At 37.8% G+C, this 19298-nt stretch overlaps 1 protein-coding gene across 1 annotated transcript in view; it reads left to right on the top strand.

The window, feature by feature from the left end:
• Nucleotides 1–13964, top strand: part of LOC104163816 (cyclin-dependent kinase 14) — a gene marked incomplete at its 3' end in the record, with an annotated part of 82622 nt that extends 68658 nt beyond the window's left edge. Inside the window, exon 6 of the mRNA XM_009702934.1 lies at nucleotides 13902–13964. Within this exon, the coding sequence (XP_009701236.1) occupies nucleotides 13902–13964 (63 nt within the window). The remainder of the gene's footprint in view (nucleotides 1–13901) is intronic.
• Between the last annotated feature and the right edge of the window lie 5334 nt (nucleotides 13965–19298).

Here is a 19298-nt window from a genome sequence, read left to right as displayed (position 1 = left end):
ATGACATTGTAACTTTCTGTTATGCCCTGAGATGACAGAATTGCTTAACGAAATGTGTTTTCATTGTTAGGTAATGTAAAGTTATAGGCTGATCAGGTAGCTAATGCTATCTGATAATGCTTACTCCTGGAGAATACCCATGTAACTGAATCGAAATATTGTATATGTGCATGGTACAGGTTTTAACTGCATGATCGCAATAACCTTTTTTGTTCCTTTTGTCAAAGAGCTGTCATTCAGTGCATAATATGAATGTGCAGAGGCAAAAATTACAGTTGCCCATTTAAATCTGCAAATTTTGGCTGGTGGACTATGCAATCTAGCTGTGTAATTGATGTTACTGAACTCTATAAGTGTAACTTTTTTTTTTTTTTTAACACCTGTACATGGTTTTGGTCAATAATATGAGTGATTTGTACTGAAATCAGTAGAAATATTTGTGCAAATAAAATTACACAGTGGCATACATTTTTGAATGACTGAGACCTGACAAACCTAAAAAGGGTTAAATGTGATTTACTTCATAAAGTGACATCATGGAACTGATACACTATTGCCCTTAATCACTCTTGACCATTTCAAAGATAGTAAAAACAATTTGAGTGAGATGTCACGATTAAATTAGGGATGAACATTTAGTGATCCAAGAGTTCTCAGAAAATGGAAACTATGGGTTGCTGGGTCAGTGACAATTCCATTGGGAAATTAATACTGATGAAACATCTGAGGTTGTCAGAGGTGTTCGGTTTCAGCGTTGACCCTGAAAGAGTAGAAAGAAATTTAATTTCATGTAGCACCTTTCATTGCAAAATGCATTGCAGTAATAAGTTAAAAGCTGAAAGCAGAATAGCCTCTGAAAAGAAACATGGCAGTGATTAAATTCTCTGGGTACCTCAAATTAGATTTTTTTTTTTTATATGGAAGTCTGTCAGATGAAAACATGACGGAGCTTTTTAACTTTAACCTTGGTGGTCCCCAGAAGCGAGAAAAGTCAATCTTTAAAAATTCTATCTGACAGTTGAAGATCAGGAGAAGTTTATTCTCTATATAAACATTTTGGTGGTGAATGTGAAGCTGTACATTTCTGTGGAAAAAGAGAAGGGGGGCTTGCTCCTTTTGAATGAAAAAACTTAATTGAAAATACTTTAGTATATACAGTACCCTGTTAGTAGGGCATAAATTCTTCTTGTGCTTTGGTAACTCTTACATCAGCTGTGATTATTGTTCGTTATTCAAGTGTACCAAAAAGGGAGCTGAGAGCTCAATTCTACCACTGGCTGACTGAAAGACGTTGCTTGTTACCTGAGGAGTTTTGAGGATGAGCTGCTTGGAATCACCTCTACAAATCCTGAAGCACTGATAGTCTTTCATGTATGAATGGTAGAGAAAATGGTTTCCATATAGTTAACTGGGATGTGCTAAATAAGACTTGAAAACAAAATGTGAAATTTTGGCACATTTTGCATATGGTATCTGAGACTGTAATGACTTCCAAAAGAAAAAAGTCAGTTCAGCTTTACAGTTCAATGGAGGAGTATGACTGTTCACAGAAGTTTTGTTTCCCTCCTCTCCACACTTTGTTTAGGTGTTAGTTTATGTGACCTTGTGGGTATGCCGGCTGTAGTGCAAGTGTCACTGATATAGGCAACTTTACCCAAGGACGTGGTGAATTTTACAGGTGAGATCTCAGACATATTGAGAGACCTTTGAAGATGAGTTCACATCTGTTCATTCTAAAATGATCATTAACTGCTGCCATTTGTTTCTTCACTTGTTTATTTGAAAGGAAGATGACTGTATTTAGAAACACTTTATTTCTGAAAGGCAATCCTAACCAATACGTATTGCTACAAGCTTGGTAGAATGATAATGAGGGTTTTAGTATTATGCATAATTATGTAAGTATATTATTATCAATAAATGGGCCAGCAACTTGTCCTATTCCTGGCATATAAAAGTGAGCTTGTAGAGCAATACTTTACATTATGCTTTCAATATTTATGAACTAGATTTAAAACGAGAACAGATACATTTATAATTGGAAGTATGAGTAATGAGTAGTATTATTTCTGCCTCAACAGTGAAAAAACTCCAGACTAGTCTAATAGTGTAATTTAAACCCAAGCATTTTCAATTACCTTGCCTATTTTAATCTTTGAGTATGTTTTCCCTTCCTAAAAATTACTTTCTAGTAAAGAAGAAAGTTTCATTCTTATTACTTCATTACAGCAGCTAAAATAGGTTGTTATACAATGAGTTGGCTTAATAAAGTTCATTAATTACATTTTCCTCCCATTTTCTGTAAGAAAAAAATAGGTATGAGTTTCTCATTTTAATGCTGATTGGAAAGTGAGATACATACTGTTCATCGGAATTAAGAGTTACAGAGCTAGAGTTTCAAAACCCGAGATTTTGCGTTTGTCATGGTACATCTTAGAAAAGTATTATGCAAGGAAATGATCAACACTCATTACCTAAAAGATTCAAAAATTTTTGCATTGAAAATTTTGAATTTCTCATAACTTTTGATCGTTTGGATTGAACACTATTATTGGTTTTCTGTGTTTGTTTATTTTATTAGGAAACGTGTTGAAACTAAAGATAGGATGGCATTGCTTGTTGTGAAATCAAACAAAAAAAGCCATGTTATGTTAGTGGATGAGAGAGCAGGGAAAATCAGTAGAGTCCCAGAGCTGCTTTTGAGCTCTGATCACTAGGATCGTTCAGCAGTGTTTAATACCTAGAGGAAATTAGGGAAACTGGGCACAAGAAGGAAGAAGGAGTCTTCTAAACCTTGATTGAAAGTGAAACTTATTTGAAAGCTGCATTACCTTATTTTGATATAAGAGTGAAATGATGGGCTATTTTCTTCCTGTTTGAGGTCAAGATGCTTGTCCAGCCACGGCAAACAAGGACTAAAAGCTAGTGAAGCTTTGCAGCAAGCCAGATGCCTCCTGGCACCCTCTTGGGCAGACACCCGGGCTTGCTGTGAACATGCTTCGTCCACCCTGGGAAGGAACGGAGTCGTTGAGGGCTCCCAGCATGGGAGCAGCTGAATTTAGTAGTTTCCATTTGCCTTGACTGGAGAAGGAGCCGTTCCCCCATTGATTTAACCACTGCCTTGTGCCCCAGGCTTGCCCCAAGTTGCACTACTTAAATTGCAGTCAAAAAGATGACGGAACAAGACTGAGAGGAAGCAGAGAGAAAGGAAATAATCCCCTGCTGTTCAGAAGAGGTGGTAAGGGAATACTGCTCTTGGGAAAGCCTTGTTTTTCAAGCTCTAATGAGCAGATCCGAGACAGGAGCTGCTGATGTCCAAGTATAGGTTGGAAACGCAAACAAAGTCAGCTTTGGAAGGTAGGGATTCAGAAGGGATTTCAGAACAAAATTGCTTGTTGCTTTGCCGAGAGTTAAAGACTATGCCAGACCTGGGAATCTGGAAAGAAGGAATGAAAAGTTGTAGTTAAATTTAAATAAAAATACTCCTGCTCGGCTAAGAAGTTTACACAGGTCTAGCGGGAAGAGGAAAGATGTTACTCAGTTTGCCTCATCATGCTAACTTTGCAGGATCTCACAAAGGTTGTGTAGACTTCATACAGAGACTGCATACTGGTGAATAGATCTGTTGATAAGATTAACCAAGATTTACAATCCAATGGATTGGGAGGCTGTGTGTATCGGAATGTCCTACAAATGTTTTTTATAACCTTACCAAATATTCATTAGATTTGCAGTGTGCTTTGTACCATTTAATAATTAGCATCTATTATTTATTCTTCTTTTTATTAAGTATTAATAACTGTATTTGGTGGAAGTATTTAAAAACAACCACAGCAAAATCAAAGCATAAAAAACATCCAGAGTTGAGCTGACAGATGGAACACTGGAAATCATGTGAGATATTCTATCTACTGACAAATCTCAATTAACTCTTTCCTAAATTACAGATAAAAATTTCAAACGTCACTGTAGGCCATCAAAAACACATACCTGTAGTAAGATGCATATGCCAGTGATAACACTCTACTCAATACAGGTAAGGCCACCACCCAAAATGGTAAATTTGTACTCACAAAGAAAACATGAATCAACTGAAGACCTGAGGGGATAAAAAACAAGAATGAGCAAACGTCTAGAATAAAGACTTCTGAGGAAAAGTCAATGTAAGTAGGACTGTTTAGACTAGGGGAAAAAAAGGATGAGATGGTTACAAACCTTTAAATATATCATACAGAAAGACAGTGACCTATTTCCACGTCAATGGTAAAGAGAATAGAAAAGAAAATCTGAAATTGCAGTAATGAAGAGAAAGATTGAACTATAGGAATGCCTCTTTAATGGTAATGATAGTAAAGCACTGGAGAAGCTACCGTGGGGTGATGGTTTCTGTAATATTGCCAGTCTTTAAGAACAGTTTAGACAAATGATCAGCAGAATGGCATGTCATTGGTAGTAGATATAGGTAAGTTGATTGTTTTTTCTTTTTGAGATCCTTTCTATGTGTATCTTTCTGCATCTTAATTTGTCTCAGTTAAATATGAATACTTGTAGTCTTTTAGGGAAGTTAATACACTGTTACTTTCCTGTATCAGGAATTGAAGAAAAAATATGTCATTTTATTTTACTACTTTAAACAAAATTTTAAAAAATCCTTCTAGTTTTAGTATTTTAGTTTTTTTAGTAGTTGATTATTTCTATATTATAGATTTCTGGACAGCTCTATCATCAGTAATATTCTAGTGGCATCCCACATGTTTGTTATCTTTTAATTTCAGTAATAAACTGGCATTGTCCAAGTCCCTCTGAGGTGAAACCTGACGGTATCTCAACTTGCGCTAGAGACTGTCCAATCTAATTAAACTTTTTTCTCAGGCTCTTTAATAATGTGGGTTGTAACTGTTTTTTAATTCCCTTTAAAATGAGCAGCTCTGATTTATTCAGTGCAGATTGAAAAAACAAACAAACAAGACACTAACCCAAAACCTGGCTGTTTGGAGAGTGATAATTGCCATAATTCTGAATCGTAAAAATAGATTTTTCCTTCCTGAACTAGCAGTATGCAGCTTTGTACTAATTTTATCAAATTGATAAAAATTACATTTATGAAATCTTTAAACTTGGGGTGAGCAATTCTGGCAAAATAAGAATAATAATAAAAATCTGAGACTCAGAATTAAGAGGTCAGTAACTGCAGATATCTTTATAATACATTTATAGAAGAAGAGGTATCAAGAATCAAGATTGAGTAATAAACAGAACCAACACTTGAAAGTTAAAAAGGCCTATTCACTTTTGCTTGTTTTATTACTTTGAGTAAAGAGGATATAATCCATGGAAGCACAATTTTTCTTTTGTGTGCCTTTCAGTCTGAACTGCAATTATCCCTATAAAATTTTTATTAATCTTATGATCATACATGGACAGTTGAGATTAGGAGGCCTGGCAGAAAAAAGTCACTCAGCCAGCGTGAAGAGAGGTCTACCATAGGATGCTGAAGCTTTTAGAGAAAGTGTTCGCGCTGCTTTTTTCCTGCCCTGAAGATGGCATTTTTTGTAACCCAGCACATGACCATAGCAAAGGCTCTTGTGCCAGGTCAGCTTGTGTAGATATGTCTATACCATCCACGGCCAGTACTGCGAGTACTCGATTGATGCCAGCGTGGATATTCAACATAGTGTGGCTGTATGTGGATTGTCAGCCTCCCTGCCATGTATGTGTTCTGCTTATGTGGTCCTAGATTGACTGCTCTCACCATGAGCTTAGGGGTACCTGCCATGCTCTAACAAGAAACTTTTTGTGTCTTTAAATTTATTTTTTTTGTTTTCTTTTTTTTGGTATATGTGGATATAGTGGATATAATGGTCAGTGCTGTGGAAACCTAATGACTTAGCAAATTAAAGAAAAAGTGCACATGCATATCTGTGTGGGCACATGTATTACAACTTGCTCAGCTTGTAAAAATTGTCCCAACCCTGTTGACTTTGGGGACTATAAGTCCATCACAGTTTACACAAGCTGATGATCTGCTGCTAGGTTTTGATCATACTAAACAGGAATTTCTACTGATTTTTGAGATGTTATTCTTTTGTTAAAACAATCTCACTAAATTAAGTGCTTACTGTCTCTTTAACCTGATTTACTAAGAAAACAAGGCTGATACACAATTATTAAGATAGCCAGAGAATAAGAAAGAGGATAAACTGGCATCTTTAAAAACCTGGATTTTGTTGAAGATCTCTTAGTTCATTCAGCAATTCTTCCCACAGCAGTATGTGTCTCACTCATCAGAGTCACAGAGCAGATTGTTCTCTGGGCAATGAACAGAAACTTTGTATCAATAAATAAATATATGTTTTCTAATAGGAATCAAAAATCAGATAACTGTGCATTCCCTTTCCTCTCTGGGATTTTCAGGTAGGTTTGTATATGTATTATGTACTCCCCCAACACCCAGCCTCCTTTTCTGTATAGTATTGTTCATGTGTTTTGAAGTATATTTATCTTTGTTGACAGTGTGAGAGAAATACAAGGTGCTAGAAACATCTGTTAGCAAAATTGTTTTCATTAAAGGTGTCTTGTGGGGTGTTTTTTTTCTTTCTTGAATCCCTAATATGTATCTTTTCCCTGCTGCTCAGCCCAGCTGGTGCTGTTGCCTTCTGTTTTTCTGGAAGTTGCTTAGATATCACCCAGAGATAGCTTGTAGGGTATTTTTTGTTAGCCTGGTTAACACTGCGTCGTCTCATAGGGGGAAAAGATGGAATTACAGAAAGCCATAGAAATACTTGAAAATGACAGTCTATGACACTTTTGAAAATACCAGCAATGAAATTAGTTTAAACCATGGTGCTGTAATCTGCAGAGCGCTTAGGTTGGAGGATACATGCCATTTAAATAGAATTAACTTTTCTTTGTTCTCCTGTCACTTCAAATATTCCTACTGCCTGTGCTTTTATTGGTAAATTATATTATCGGTTTAAGAATTTGGTGGTGACAAAAGGGAAAGTATTTTAGTCAGTAAAACCACTGGGGCGTAAATAATGTGTGCTCTCCTTTGAACAGAGAAGAATGGCTCACAACAGCCCGGCTGCCTCGGTGGAGCAGCACAATCTGTCTGCTGCATGATGGCATTGCCGGCAGCCAAATACTCCCATTTTTGTTTTAATGGAAGGGTTCTTTCACATTGCTGGTTTTACATGATGGGAATGCGGTTGGAAATGCTTCCTGTTCCATTCATGAGCCTCAGGCTCTCCGAGCATTTCAGCTTCAAAAATGACAGCTGAAACCAATTAGGCAGAATTATGGGACAGCTAAGTCACATGGAGATTTATCATGACTGAGGAATGAATGTATTGCATGGGAAGTAGAAGTGACTAATTTAATTAGAAGAGAATGACAGTCACATTATTATTATGGAAAAGGGCTGGTGAAGTAGAGCTCATTTCATGTCACTGGCCGTGCCTTTGAAAGGTGACGTCCTGCCCTTTGTCTGAACACGTTTGTGTTTGGTAGCAGAGTCTCTGGTTTCTGAGCAAGATAGTTGAGAAAAATAGTTGATGTTAAAGCAAAGCACTGAGCATATCTGAGGACATTCGCAGCTTGTGGTTTACTCTTCTATTCATAATTAGAATTCCTTCTTCAAGGGGAGAAGGGAGGAGTCTGAACCATCAACATTTGTCTCATTTGTTTTCCGTTTGCATACTCTCTCTCTTCCAGAAGTAGGATGCAATGTATATAAACCTTGCTTCAGCTGTATAAATATCAGCCTGGATTCTTTTCCCTTCAGCAGATGCTTATACGCAGTATGCTCACAAACATAAACACACACGTGTCTCCTAACATAAACCAGACTCTTGCCGAATAGAAATGGCCTTCATACACTTATACACTGTCACAAGTTTAAAGCAAAACCCCAAGTCATTTCTTCATGTGAGCCTGGAGACAATCTTTCATAAGGTAAATGAAATTTTTTGTGGTATTGTCATAGTAATTGATGGTGTGGGGGAGAAGTGAGTGAAAAATGTTACAGAGAGAGTCTGAGCAAGCGTGCATTTTCTTTTTTTTGTTGGTTTTTTTTTTTTGTACTATGGCAGTTTTTTTTCTTGTTCCTTGACCCAAACTTAATTTTGCTTAATCCTTGTGCAACTTTGCTGATTTTTATTTAGAGTCTGAGCAGTTATGTTGGATAAGTAATTTAATCTCTCCCTCATTTTCATGTACCTAGGAATTGTGATACTTGTCTCCATCATAGGGAGGAAAATACTTGAAAGTCATTGAAGTTTGGGTCAAAAATGGGCATTGGCTGATGTGCTTCTACAAACAGTTTGGACACAGGAGAATGGTGGAACTAGCATAGTTGAGCATGAGTTTTCTATTTCCTGTCCTAGGAGTCATTGTGCAGTCTCTGGTTTAACCAGAACTTGTGCCATCTATTCCGGGAAGGGTCAGGGGTTTCCTGGTGGAGGTCTAGTTACTTGAGATGTGCACTGAGGAAAGGGTTTGTGGTTTAAGTTACTGAGAGAAAGTTGCACAAGGGCTTGACAGAGCCTTCTCAAGGACCTGTAGCTGTGTGTGCTAGAACACAGAAGTCAAGTCACAGCCCTGGAGCAGTGATCTTCTGGCATGATTTAGTAAAATACAATTATTTGAAGAAAAGAAGATGCCAAAGTCTGCCTCAGGTTGTCTATATTTATTTTTAATTTCAGCCCAAATGGCCAAGATATCTTAAACCTGCAGCTGGAGGACCGTTATTGTAAGTAATCAAGCCTTACTTCATGGGCTTAGAATTTGGAGAATGGGTAGCCTCGTGCTTTGGGTGGCACTGAGCTATTATTTTGAAAATTGTCCCAAATTTGGTCAAGTGATAGGCTTCAGAAAAATTGTCATTTGTACTTAAGAACTATGTCTTTGAAGATTCCCCCTCTCCTCGAGACTTGGCTTTAGTCTTTCACTTCAAATATTTTAGACAGCATCCCCAGAGGAAGTGAAATTTTTTCTGGGGGAGGCAGTAGTGGGAGGAGGGATCAAATTGTTCACTTGAAGCGTAACAGATTTTGCACAAAACGTTGTGTAAGTGAGATGGCAAAGTCAAGTTCTTAAAATTAGAGGACGCCAAGATAAAGATAGCCTATGCAATCTCCTTTTGTCATCCTTGTGGAAGAGGCTGTTGTGCAGCTCTGCAGAGGATTGCGTGGTGAAGGCATATGGTGGTGGTTGAACTTTTCTCATTTTTTGTGGGTGTCGGAACTAGAGTGTCTTCTGGGGTTCCTGTCTCATTAAAAGTATTGTTTCAAGATAAGGCAGGTAATACTGCTGTAGAGAACTAGGTTCCATCCCTGCTGTATTGGGAATTGTCATCACCATCGCAAATTGCTGTCATCGCAATTCAGATATGACCGATATCTGCTATTCAGCATGAGATTCTCAGTCTCCCTTGCAAAAGCATTGTACGCTCACAGCTGTAACTGAAGTCAGTCAAAACAAGAAGACGAAATAGTGCCAAAGACTCTGAAAAGACAAAACCAAAGTGCCGTAAATAGAGTTGCCCAAATCAGTGATACTTATGACTTTTTTCTCTTTGCTTCAATTCCCTACCTGATAAAAGGGAATAATGCCGCATCTGCCCTGGATTGCTATGAAATTATTTTATGTTTGTGAAGCCTGTGAATAGTGTAGCGATAAGCAGGGCTGGAAAACCTGTGAGATTAATGTTTCTGCCTTCAAAATAGTAAATGAGCCAGAGACTGCAAGCTGTGTGAGAATGACAAAAAAAACCAAACCGTAAAACCAGCACATCTGTTCTGTAATCAAGTACCTCATATTCTGTTCAGTGAGTATGCCTAATCCTGCGAGGGGAAAAAAGTGTGTGATCACATTACGCATTAAAAAAGTTATCATAATGTACGTTTATTGGGCAAACAAATAAAAGGTTGGATAAACCCTATTAGTTCTGGACTTTCTTAGCTTTTGAGTTCTTCACTATGGAAACTTGATTTATCTCTATTTATTGTTTTTGTGTAGCTGTTAGGAACAGATGAGTGCTAATAGATTATTTGTACATATATGTGTGGGTAAACTGGTGGAGTGTTAAGATCAGGAATTAATGGGATTATGAACCTAAGCTAAAATATCATATGTTCTGTCAGCACGGGATTACTTGTGGTGGTTTATGTGTGTTGGGGATTAGCAGTGTGGCTGATAGAGTTGTTAAAAGCTAGCTCGAGGCAGAATTGGTGTAGCCAGGTCCACCTGGGATCAGAATGTGTGTGAAATATTTGCAATTACTTGCAAGTCTCTGTACTGCATTCCCAGTGTATCCTGCTTGCTTGTGAGGTGTCCTCACCTTCTGAGACAGTGGAGAAAGGACTGTAAAAGGTGTGTTGGTTGGTTTGTTTCTTGCCTTCCTACCTTGTTTCAGCATAGTTTTATGTTCTTGCCAATATGTAATTGTATCTTGAATTTTCCTTTAGGGTATGTATTTTATTAGATAGGGACAGCAAAGTCCCTAGTGTCAGAGTATGGCATGCTGTGTCTGCAGCTACTGTTCCACATCGGAAAGCATGTTGCCTTCTCCCTTGAAGTATAGCACGAAGAAAAAGATTCCATTCATCTATATGAAGCCAATCACATGAAATAACCATTAGAAAACTACTTTCATCTTTCATCCAGTTTGCTCTCAGTTTTCTTTTTTAATGCTTTCCTAAAACTTGTATTCATGTTGTCGTCTTCAATGTCAGTTGAGCACACAAGCACTGGAGCAGGCACTTGCACACCAAAAGGGAAAACGGGTTTAGAAATAGCTGTCCCTGCAGCATTGTCAGCTTTCCTGGCTATACTAATATTTAATTCAATGTGCATAGAGTCCCTACCTTGGGAAAAGACGAGCAGCTGATGCTGCCTTTGCTTTACCACTACTTTTTTTTTTTTTTTAAGTGAGGAACAATGTACTGTAACTTTGTAAGTTGCTTTCCCAGTTGGTACCATAGTGTTTAGTTGCTTTTGTGAGGAGGACTCTAACTTAGTTTTATGAGGACAAATTCTTGAAAGATTTGAACAGAAAAGACTTTCCATTTCTGTTTACTGTCTGAATGAAGATTTGGTAGAGGTTTCTCTGTGTCTGTAGCCTTTGTGTGAGGAAAAAAATAGATGCCAAAAGACTGCTGCACAGTTGACTCTGTAAGGTTCCCAGGATTCTGTAGAAGCTGCTGCTTACATTGAATTTTAGGTAGATGCAAGCAAGTGGTTTTTGAAGGACAGAACTACTGAAGTGGAAGGTTATACCAGGCTACCAGTCGTCCTCATCCTTGGGATAGGAAGAAGAGGCGAATGATGCATAACACAAACAGGGTTATCGTTGATGTCCATATATGGAGAAAATGTATCCAAATAACTACTGAAATATAAATGGAAGAAAATGGGGTTATCCTCACAATTCATTACAAGTATATTGGAAATAAAAAGATGACTTATTGCTGTTCCTACTAATGTGACTGTGACGAGGATGTTCTTAGTGAGCTTTTGGTGAATAGAAAGGTGCAGCTAGTGGGCAGCTGGGGTGCTGGGGCTTCAGGGATGGGACCTTCAGAAGTAGCATTGCGTTTGTCTTCCTCTGGTTTCTGTCGGCTGACTAGTTGCAAATTGTAGAAATCAGTAGAAGGTGAAGGAGGCAGTAGGTTTCCCACCTACTAGGTTATCTGTCACCCACAAAGGCTGGAAGACTGAACTGCGGGGAAATGATAATTCTTCTCCTTAGGCCAGCCCCGGCAAGGGGGTGTGCCGTGCTCAGGGGCCATGCCGGGTGCATCTGAGGGTGGGACAGCACTGCCCTGTTCAACCTGCCAGGCTTTCTAAAGTGAAATGTCAGGCTTTTCTTTAAACTTCTCCCAAGCACTGCAGGTGCTATCACTATTCAAAGATTTGTATTTAAGTTAAAGAAGAGAACGTGTTATTTCACCAGGCTGGCACTTCTGTTCAATAACAGATTACCCACTGAAATGGGGGGAATCCTCCAAAATTCTTATTTCACACCAGCCATCACCTGTAGCAATGGTATTTCAGCTGATATTTTGCCAAAGGCAAACTGTTGTGCTGGGGTTAGTACTCAAAACCAGATGACAAGGCTAGCAGATGACTTTGTTCAAGTATGTTTCCTTGGTGTTGGTACAGTAAAACAAGACAAAACAGGGTAATGTGGTGATGCATATGAAGGATGACTGGTCCATTTTTGGCATGATTTATTGATACCATCCCAGAAAATGAACTGGGAGAATAGAAGAGGAATACGTACCTGAAATGGCTAAAGATTTTACAGAAACTAGGAGTAAGTCTTTATGCTTAGCATAGACTTTATGCAAAATGTACTTGACTGACAGTACCTATTCACTGGTAGAGGTGTATTTTTTCATTTTCTATGTAAATGCATTCATTAATGTGTTAACCATAAATTGAAGTACTGCTTGCTGTAGCTTGTGTTTTGAAAGAAGCTCTGTTGTGTTTTATTTAGTGTGGTTTGCCTGTTGGAGTGTGCCCTCTGCCCTTGTGATACTCACACCATTCATTTTGGGACTTAAGCAATTTCCTGCAGTTGGGGCACCCGGTCTCTTAAAGCCACATAAGAATTCCTGAAAAAACCTAATCAAGCAGTGCATCTTATGCCATTGCAGTGTTAATTCTATATGCATATTGTGTTTTCATAGTTTATGACTTCAGAAGAGAATACTATACAGAACAGTTGTGGCTAGCACAAATTATGTGTCTTAGAAGATGCGAACTTTCTTGTGTATCCATAGAACTCTGCAAAAGAGCACTAGAGAATGGCTCCTGAACTGGGAAATGTTGCACAGAGAAACCCATTTTTCTGTGTCAAAGGCAGCTTTTGTCCAAAACTCTCACCTTGAAAACTGCCTATATTGAGTTGGGCTGCTCTGTATGTGAGGCAGGTGTTGCCAAGTAGATTTTCAAGGAATGTTGGATGATTTTTACCAGATGTGTTCAGAAAACAGATATGGAAGGCAGAGTCAGTCTCCAAGTTTTCAGTGGTTAATCTAGTGCATATTTTTGCTTTGTTTATTCTGAACATAATTCCAGAAGCTGAGTTATGCAAGCAAATCAGAGAAGCAACATGCCACCTCACTGAAAACGTGCTGCTGACTGGTAGGAAAGTGAGGAAATGCAAGAGAAAAATTCAGAGAAAATAGTGTTTCCATAGTAAAAGCATAAATACTTCTTAATTAAAAATAGCATTATTCTATCCATTGCAAGCCTACTTATTTTCTGAAGAGATTTTATGGTATATTTGCAGGGAATATAGGCAACTATGAAGTGAGAACTTAAAGTTTTGAGTCTTCAGTGAAGCTGTTTTGAGAAGTATCTGTAATTAATAGCTGTACATGTGCATAATACATGTTTCTTTTTGAGCTGGAAAGTGTTATTCAATACTCTGATATGCAGTGCCTTTCATATTTATTTTTTAAGCCATTAAGCCATCTTAATCTTCAATCACCATAAAATTATACTTAAAATGCAATGTTTTAATGTGAATAATGAGAGTAGCATTTGAGGTTCTCCCTTTAGGCTCTTCTTTCCTCCAGATATTACCTTTATGGTGTTGATGATGATATTGTCCTTCCAAGGTATAAAATGATACTAAAATTCAAGTAATTATTTTACCATATTCAGGATGTTAGAAAAAAAAAATTAATTTACATTTGGTGAATATTCATATCAGTCAAGTTACTAAGGTTGTTAACTAAAATGGAGTGTAAAGGTACAAGTGTGCATGTGCAGGTGTGACTGAAAAATCTCCTTACTTTCCATTTGTTCTTTCCACTCCTAAGTAGAAGGATATTTATTGCTGCAGTCATACAGATATTAATATACTTTTTTTCCATCTGACTTTCTTTTAGCACACTGATTTATGTCAGTACATGGACAAACACCCTGGAGGGCTTCATCCAGAAAATGTGAAGGTAAGAGTCAAAAGAGCACACATTCAAGGCAAATGCAAGAACAGTAACTTTGCGTAAAATGTCACGTCAGTTGTTTCATAGAAACTGATTATTAGCTAAAGGGGAAATAATTGACATATCAACTATATGTTAAAGTATTTTTTCCTTAAAAAGAATTAAAAATGTAAGTATTTCAACATTCCCACAAAAGAACTTGTGAAGGCTGTAAAATTGATTCAGAGCCAGAATATATGAGTTTAAAAAAAAAGTATATGTTTACAGTGTTGGTAACCCCTCCCCTCCATTCAAACATTTGCTCTTAAGACAATACTGCCCTAAAACCCCTGAGTAAACACGCTTTAGGCTGCCAGGGCTAGATCTTCAGTGAGGTAAGTTATTGTAGGTTCACCGAGTTTGAGGAAACTGTAATGAATTGTATTAGCTGAATGTACTGCTTTTTATATCAGCATATAAAGTCTTCCCTAATCTTTTTGCTCACTTATTTTGATGAAGCATTTTCATAACTGATCTCACTTCTTAAAAAATGTTTCCTTCTAAGGTAGATACTGAGAACCATCACACAGGAAGGAGGGAGTTTATTAGCAGGATTTAATGGAAAGATAGATTGGTAGAGACTTGATCCAGTTACTTTCTGGGAAGTCAGCCAAATGATTTTAGCATCAAATAGAAGCCAATCAGACATGCAGAATGTGTCATGTGTGTATAGATCACTCAGATGATATTTGTTACACTTGTCTTGCACTTTGACATCAATCCCATTGTTGTTCTACTTTGGAAGTATTTAGATCTTTACTTGTCAGCTCTATTCCAGTATTTAGTTTCTTGAAATTGAGAAGTTAATGGAAAAAAAAACCAAAAAACCAACCTCTTTCCTGGAAAACTAACAAGACCTGTTTGGTTTAAGAAAATAAAATATTTTAAAAAGAGGAAAGAATTATTTTTTTTTGCAATAACTGATTATTGTTGTATATCAACTAGTTTTGTAATGTAGATTGATTAATTTTTTGTGTTCTTTCACTGAAAAATAGCATCTACAACATATGAAGTTAGATGAGAAGGGCTACTATCAAAAAAAAACCCATAAAATTCTTCCTTACTGGATATATTTGGCCAAACTGGAAAAAAAATCTTTTTGAAAATAGGTTATGTGTGTGCTGCAAGATAGCATCCTTGTAATGTATAACTGTCATCCAGACATTTTGCTAGTGCGGACAGGGAAAGCCCTCATGTCTCCTCCCAGGGCCGACTTCACAGTGCCTCTTTGAGTGTGGCACTTTGAAATGGCTGAAGGTGAGTGAGGTGGGACCTGCTTTTCACCCACTAAAACTTTTGAGCTTTCTTCACTGCTCAGTTTCCTAAGCAGAGTTTCATGTGCTGAATGTGCTTGTTAAAACAATGGTTTTGTGTTTAATTTCCCTATGTGGATACCTTTACATTTGGCTCTCTGAGGTTTGGCATAAGCTAAGACTGGCTTTGAAAATCCTTCATGCTGCTTCAGATTTGTAAGACCTCCTCCAAGGCTGCAGTACTGTGTAGTTCAAGATCTAATACACAGTAGTCATTGTAGTTGTAATAGTTCCCTGCTGAGAAGTCATCATAATTCACGTAACTACTTTTTCTTGATCGTATCAGGGCCCAGGGAGCTTGTCTTTGAGGAAGATAGGCATACGCAGGTAATTGGGCTTGCTAATGCATCAGTCCTCTAAATCCTGAGATACCTGTCCTTTAAAACAGGAGCTGCGGAGGGAACTGCAGGAGCAGCATTTCCCTTTCAGATTTTGCTGCATGTGTTCCTGTGGCTATCTTTGCCATCTAACAACAGTGTGTTCAGCAACACTTCGGAAGCTTATGGACACATTAGAAATACTTCTTTGAGTAGCCATGTGTAGAGTCCTGATGTACTGCTAGTTCAAGCTTTTTAAAGTCCAGATGGATTATTAATAAAAAAGTAACTGGGAAAAAAGAGAAGTCTGAGCAGATGAAACTACCCTTCTACCATGAGCAATCCCATTGGACAATTAAAATTCTTTTTTTTTCTGTTAAATACTATTAATGAAAATTGATTATATGCATTTAGTAGACTCTCTTGCCGGGCCAGCAGGAAAGCCTAGCCTTAATTCATGCAGTAATTATTAAAACCTAGCATGATGATTTGCATTCCTTCCATTTTTAACATTATCAGCCTGCCTAGGGTTTTCAGTGAAATACCTGCTCTCAAAGCTACGAGTGAAAAATACCTGCTTAGCCCAAAAGAGTGATTTCTTCAGCTGAGAGGACAGGAATTGCAGAGAGAAGGGAACCCAGTCACATATGCTAACAAATCCCAAACCTTCACCAGCATGCAAACCTAAAAGCTTGCACTCCTCTCTTCTTACAAAGGAGATAAGATGGTTCCTACATAATATTTTAATGCTTTGTTGAGCTGTACTCAATTTTGTTGACTTACGTAATTGTGCTCCTGAGACTTTGCCACATATTTTGGTTTTAGCTTCTGGACAGAGTCATCTATCTGGAGCTACAGCTGATTTTTAAGGGTTCAGCTGAGCTGTATTAATTAGCCTTCTCTCCCTGCCAGCCTCTTCTTGCTAGAGGTCCTTCAGGAATTTCACTTTTAGTCAGACTTTTAGACAGTGTTTGTTCAGAATCACTGGTTATGTGATCCCTAAATCCATTTAAAAATACTTCCAGTTGAGCAATTATATTCCAGTAGCAATAAATTAGTCTCAGCTCTCTGGGGCTAACCTGTGGGACTGAGCCATTGATGCTCTCCCAGTATGACAAAAAGCCCCCTGCCTTTTAATTTTGTTCTTGAGGAAAGTATTGCCTACTGATGGATATTCCTTTCTGGCTTGTTGCCAGTTGTTATAAATACAAAACCACATAATCACACATCTTTCTTTTTCCAAAGAATATTATACAGTAGTTCCTGTAAAACTACTTTATAGGAATGTAGAATCAAAGCCATTATTTACTTATGTTTTGGTTTCTATAGGACATCTTCATCCTAATTATATTTCTGAATTTTCTCTGCATTTACAAGCTAAAGACAATGCTTGTTCCCTCAGGCTTACTTTTAGATGAAGAATCATAAATAGAGTAAAATTCAGATTACTTTGATGGACACACATATTGCTGTCCCCTTGGGTGTTTTGTTTGACATTGCCTTTCTTTCTGGTTTCAAATAGGCTATTTGCTGTCACTTAATTTTAAATAAAGAGTAAGCAAAATATTAAAATTATGTGGAATTATAAAGAAGTATGTCTGAATTGGCAGTTGTAGGAGTCTTGACACAGAATGTTTAAGCAAGCAAAAAATATTACTGCCTAAAGTATTAGGTTTAGCGTTTTTAGTGGTATGTATTCACGCGTAAAGATTTTGAATTTTGTAATTCACGCGCAGAGGCACAAGTCTTACAAACAACATCAGGTTTTAAACCCTTCAAAGAGCTTGTGTGTGAGGCTGAGATGTTTTTAAAATACCTATCCCTAAGAATGTTAAAACAAGTATCCTGGTGACATAAATGAGGTTAGGTACCTGCAACATCTTTATCAGCTAGAAGGGAAATTGACAGAAAGCAGTTGTTTCAGTCCATAGATTCTCCAGACTCTGTTAGCTCCAGATACACAATCATATACATCTTTGGTAACTAATAAGCCTGCATATCTACCATTTATTTATAACTGTATATTAATATACAGTGTGTGGTATTACAGTTAGAGCTGAGGAGAGAAAAGGTAATTGGTTAGTAAGTCCCTGTTCAGTAGGCACAGCCTCATCTTCTCTTCTCTGGTTTTGAAGACATCTTTCTCAGTTTTTCCAGAACTGAAGCAATAGATCTTAAATAATGGCCCCACATATAATTATGTTTCTATTGGAAGCTACTGTGGCAGCCTTTTACTTGGTTGGAACTAAGAGCTGATTTATAGGTGTATACCATGTGGCGCTTGCCAAGCTGCAAAATGTGCTGTGGCAAATTGAGTACAAGACTTGCTCCTGACTCTCCCTATGCTGTTCCTCCTGGCCCTGACTACTGAAATCTGTACTCCTGGCTTTCTTTCCTACAGCTGTTGCTGCCTTTAGAGTTGGACTCTCAGTTGAAACATCCGGATTGCTTCCTACAGCAGGAACTCTAATGGGTCATAGCAGCTAACTGACCCTGCCAGTGGTTTTTTTTTTTATGATGATGTTCATTTGGATTTATGTTCCCTTCTTTCTGGTACAAGGCCATCTCCACCAGCCTTTTGACTTATCTTCTGGGTTCTCCTGAGCCTGTGTTTGCAACTGTCCATAAATGGTTCTTGTTTTGTAAATTCATCATTTAATTTTTAAGTATCTGGTTTTGTGCATTTCAGCTTGTCCTGTGAAAATGTAACTGTTCTTAACTTCTTTTAATCATTGAAATATCATCTTTAGTTTAATTGCATCTTTTACTCCATATTATTACATGCCCAGTAATGCAAGTAAATTAATTTTTATATTTGATGCATTTATTTTATAGTTGAGTCTGTTTTTTTGTAATTCCTATTAGTGGTGGAACAAGTGGAGCAAGGCTTGCATCTGTCATGCCTGCACTGCTTGTTTTCATTCCTGCCTTAAAAATAAATCTATTAATGAAAGCTGATTTGCTTTTTAATTAGTGATGCTGCATTGAAATAGCTGTAATCTTTTGGGAAAAACACTCTCATTATTTTCTCTCTGCCTTTTTTCCTGTGCTTGCAGTTAGAGGTAATATCGATTTGTGTGAGCATTTGACTTCAAAAAAACATCTTTGAAAAAATAAAAAGACCCTTGCCTCTGACTTACTGTTCCTCAATCCGTGGAACACCAACCTGAATGAAAACAGGGTTGTCAATCAGATAAAAGCTGTCTCTGTCTATTAATCACTCTGTAAATCTTTTACTTCAGGCAACTTGGAAGGCTCGTATTGTCTACTGTGACCAGAGGGAGAAGGAACTTCCAGTTTGTTCTTAGAATCGTAGAATCATAGAATCATTTAGGTTGGAAAGGACCTTTAAAATCATCAAGTCCAACCATCAACCTAGCATGGCCAAGTCCACCATTAAACCATGTCCCTAAGCACCACTTCTACACACCTTTTAATTGCCTCCAGGGATTGTGACTCCACCACTTCCCTGGGCAGTTGGGACCCCCCCCCTCCCCGGGCCAGCCTGTTCCAGTGCCTGACAGCCCTTTTGGTGAAGAAATTCTTCCTAATATCCAATCTAAACCTCCCCTGGTGCAACTTGAGGCCATTTCCTCTTGTCCTGTCACTCGTTACTTGGGAGAAGAGACCAACACCCACGTCGCTATACCCTCCTTTCAGGTCATTGTAGA

The sequence above is a fragment of the Cariama cristata genome, unplaced genomic scaffold (genome assembly GCF_000690535.1).
Source record: "Cariama cristata isolate BGI_N322 unplaced genomic scaffold, ASM69053v1 scaffold3386, whole genome shotgun sequence".
NCBI lineage: Eukaryota > Metazoa > Chordata > Aves > Cariamiformes > Cariamidae > Cariama > Cariama cristata.
This window is presented reverse-complemented; position numbering and strand designations above follow the sequence as displayed.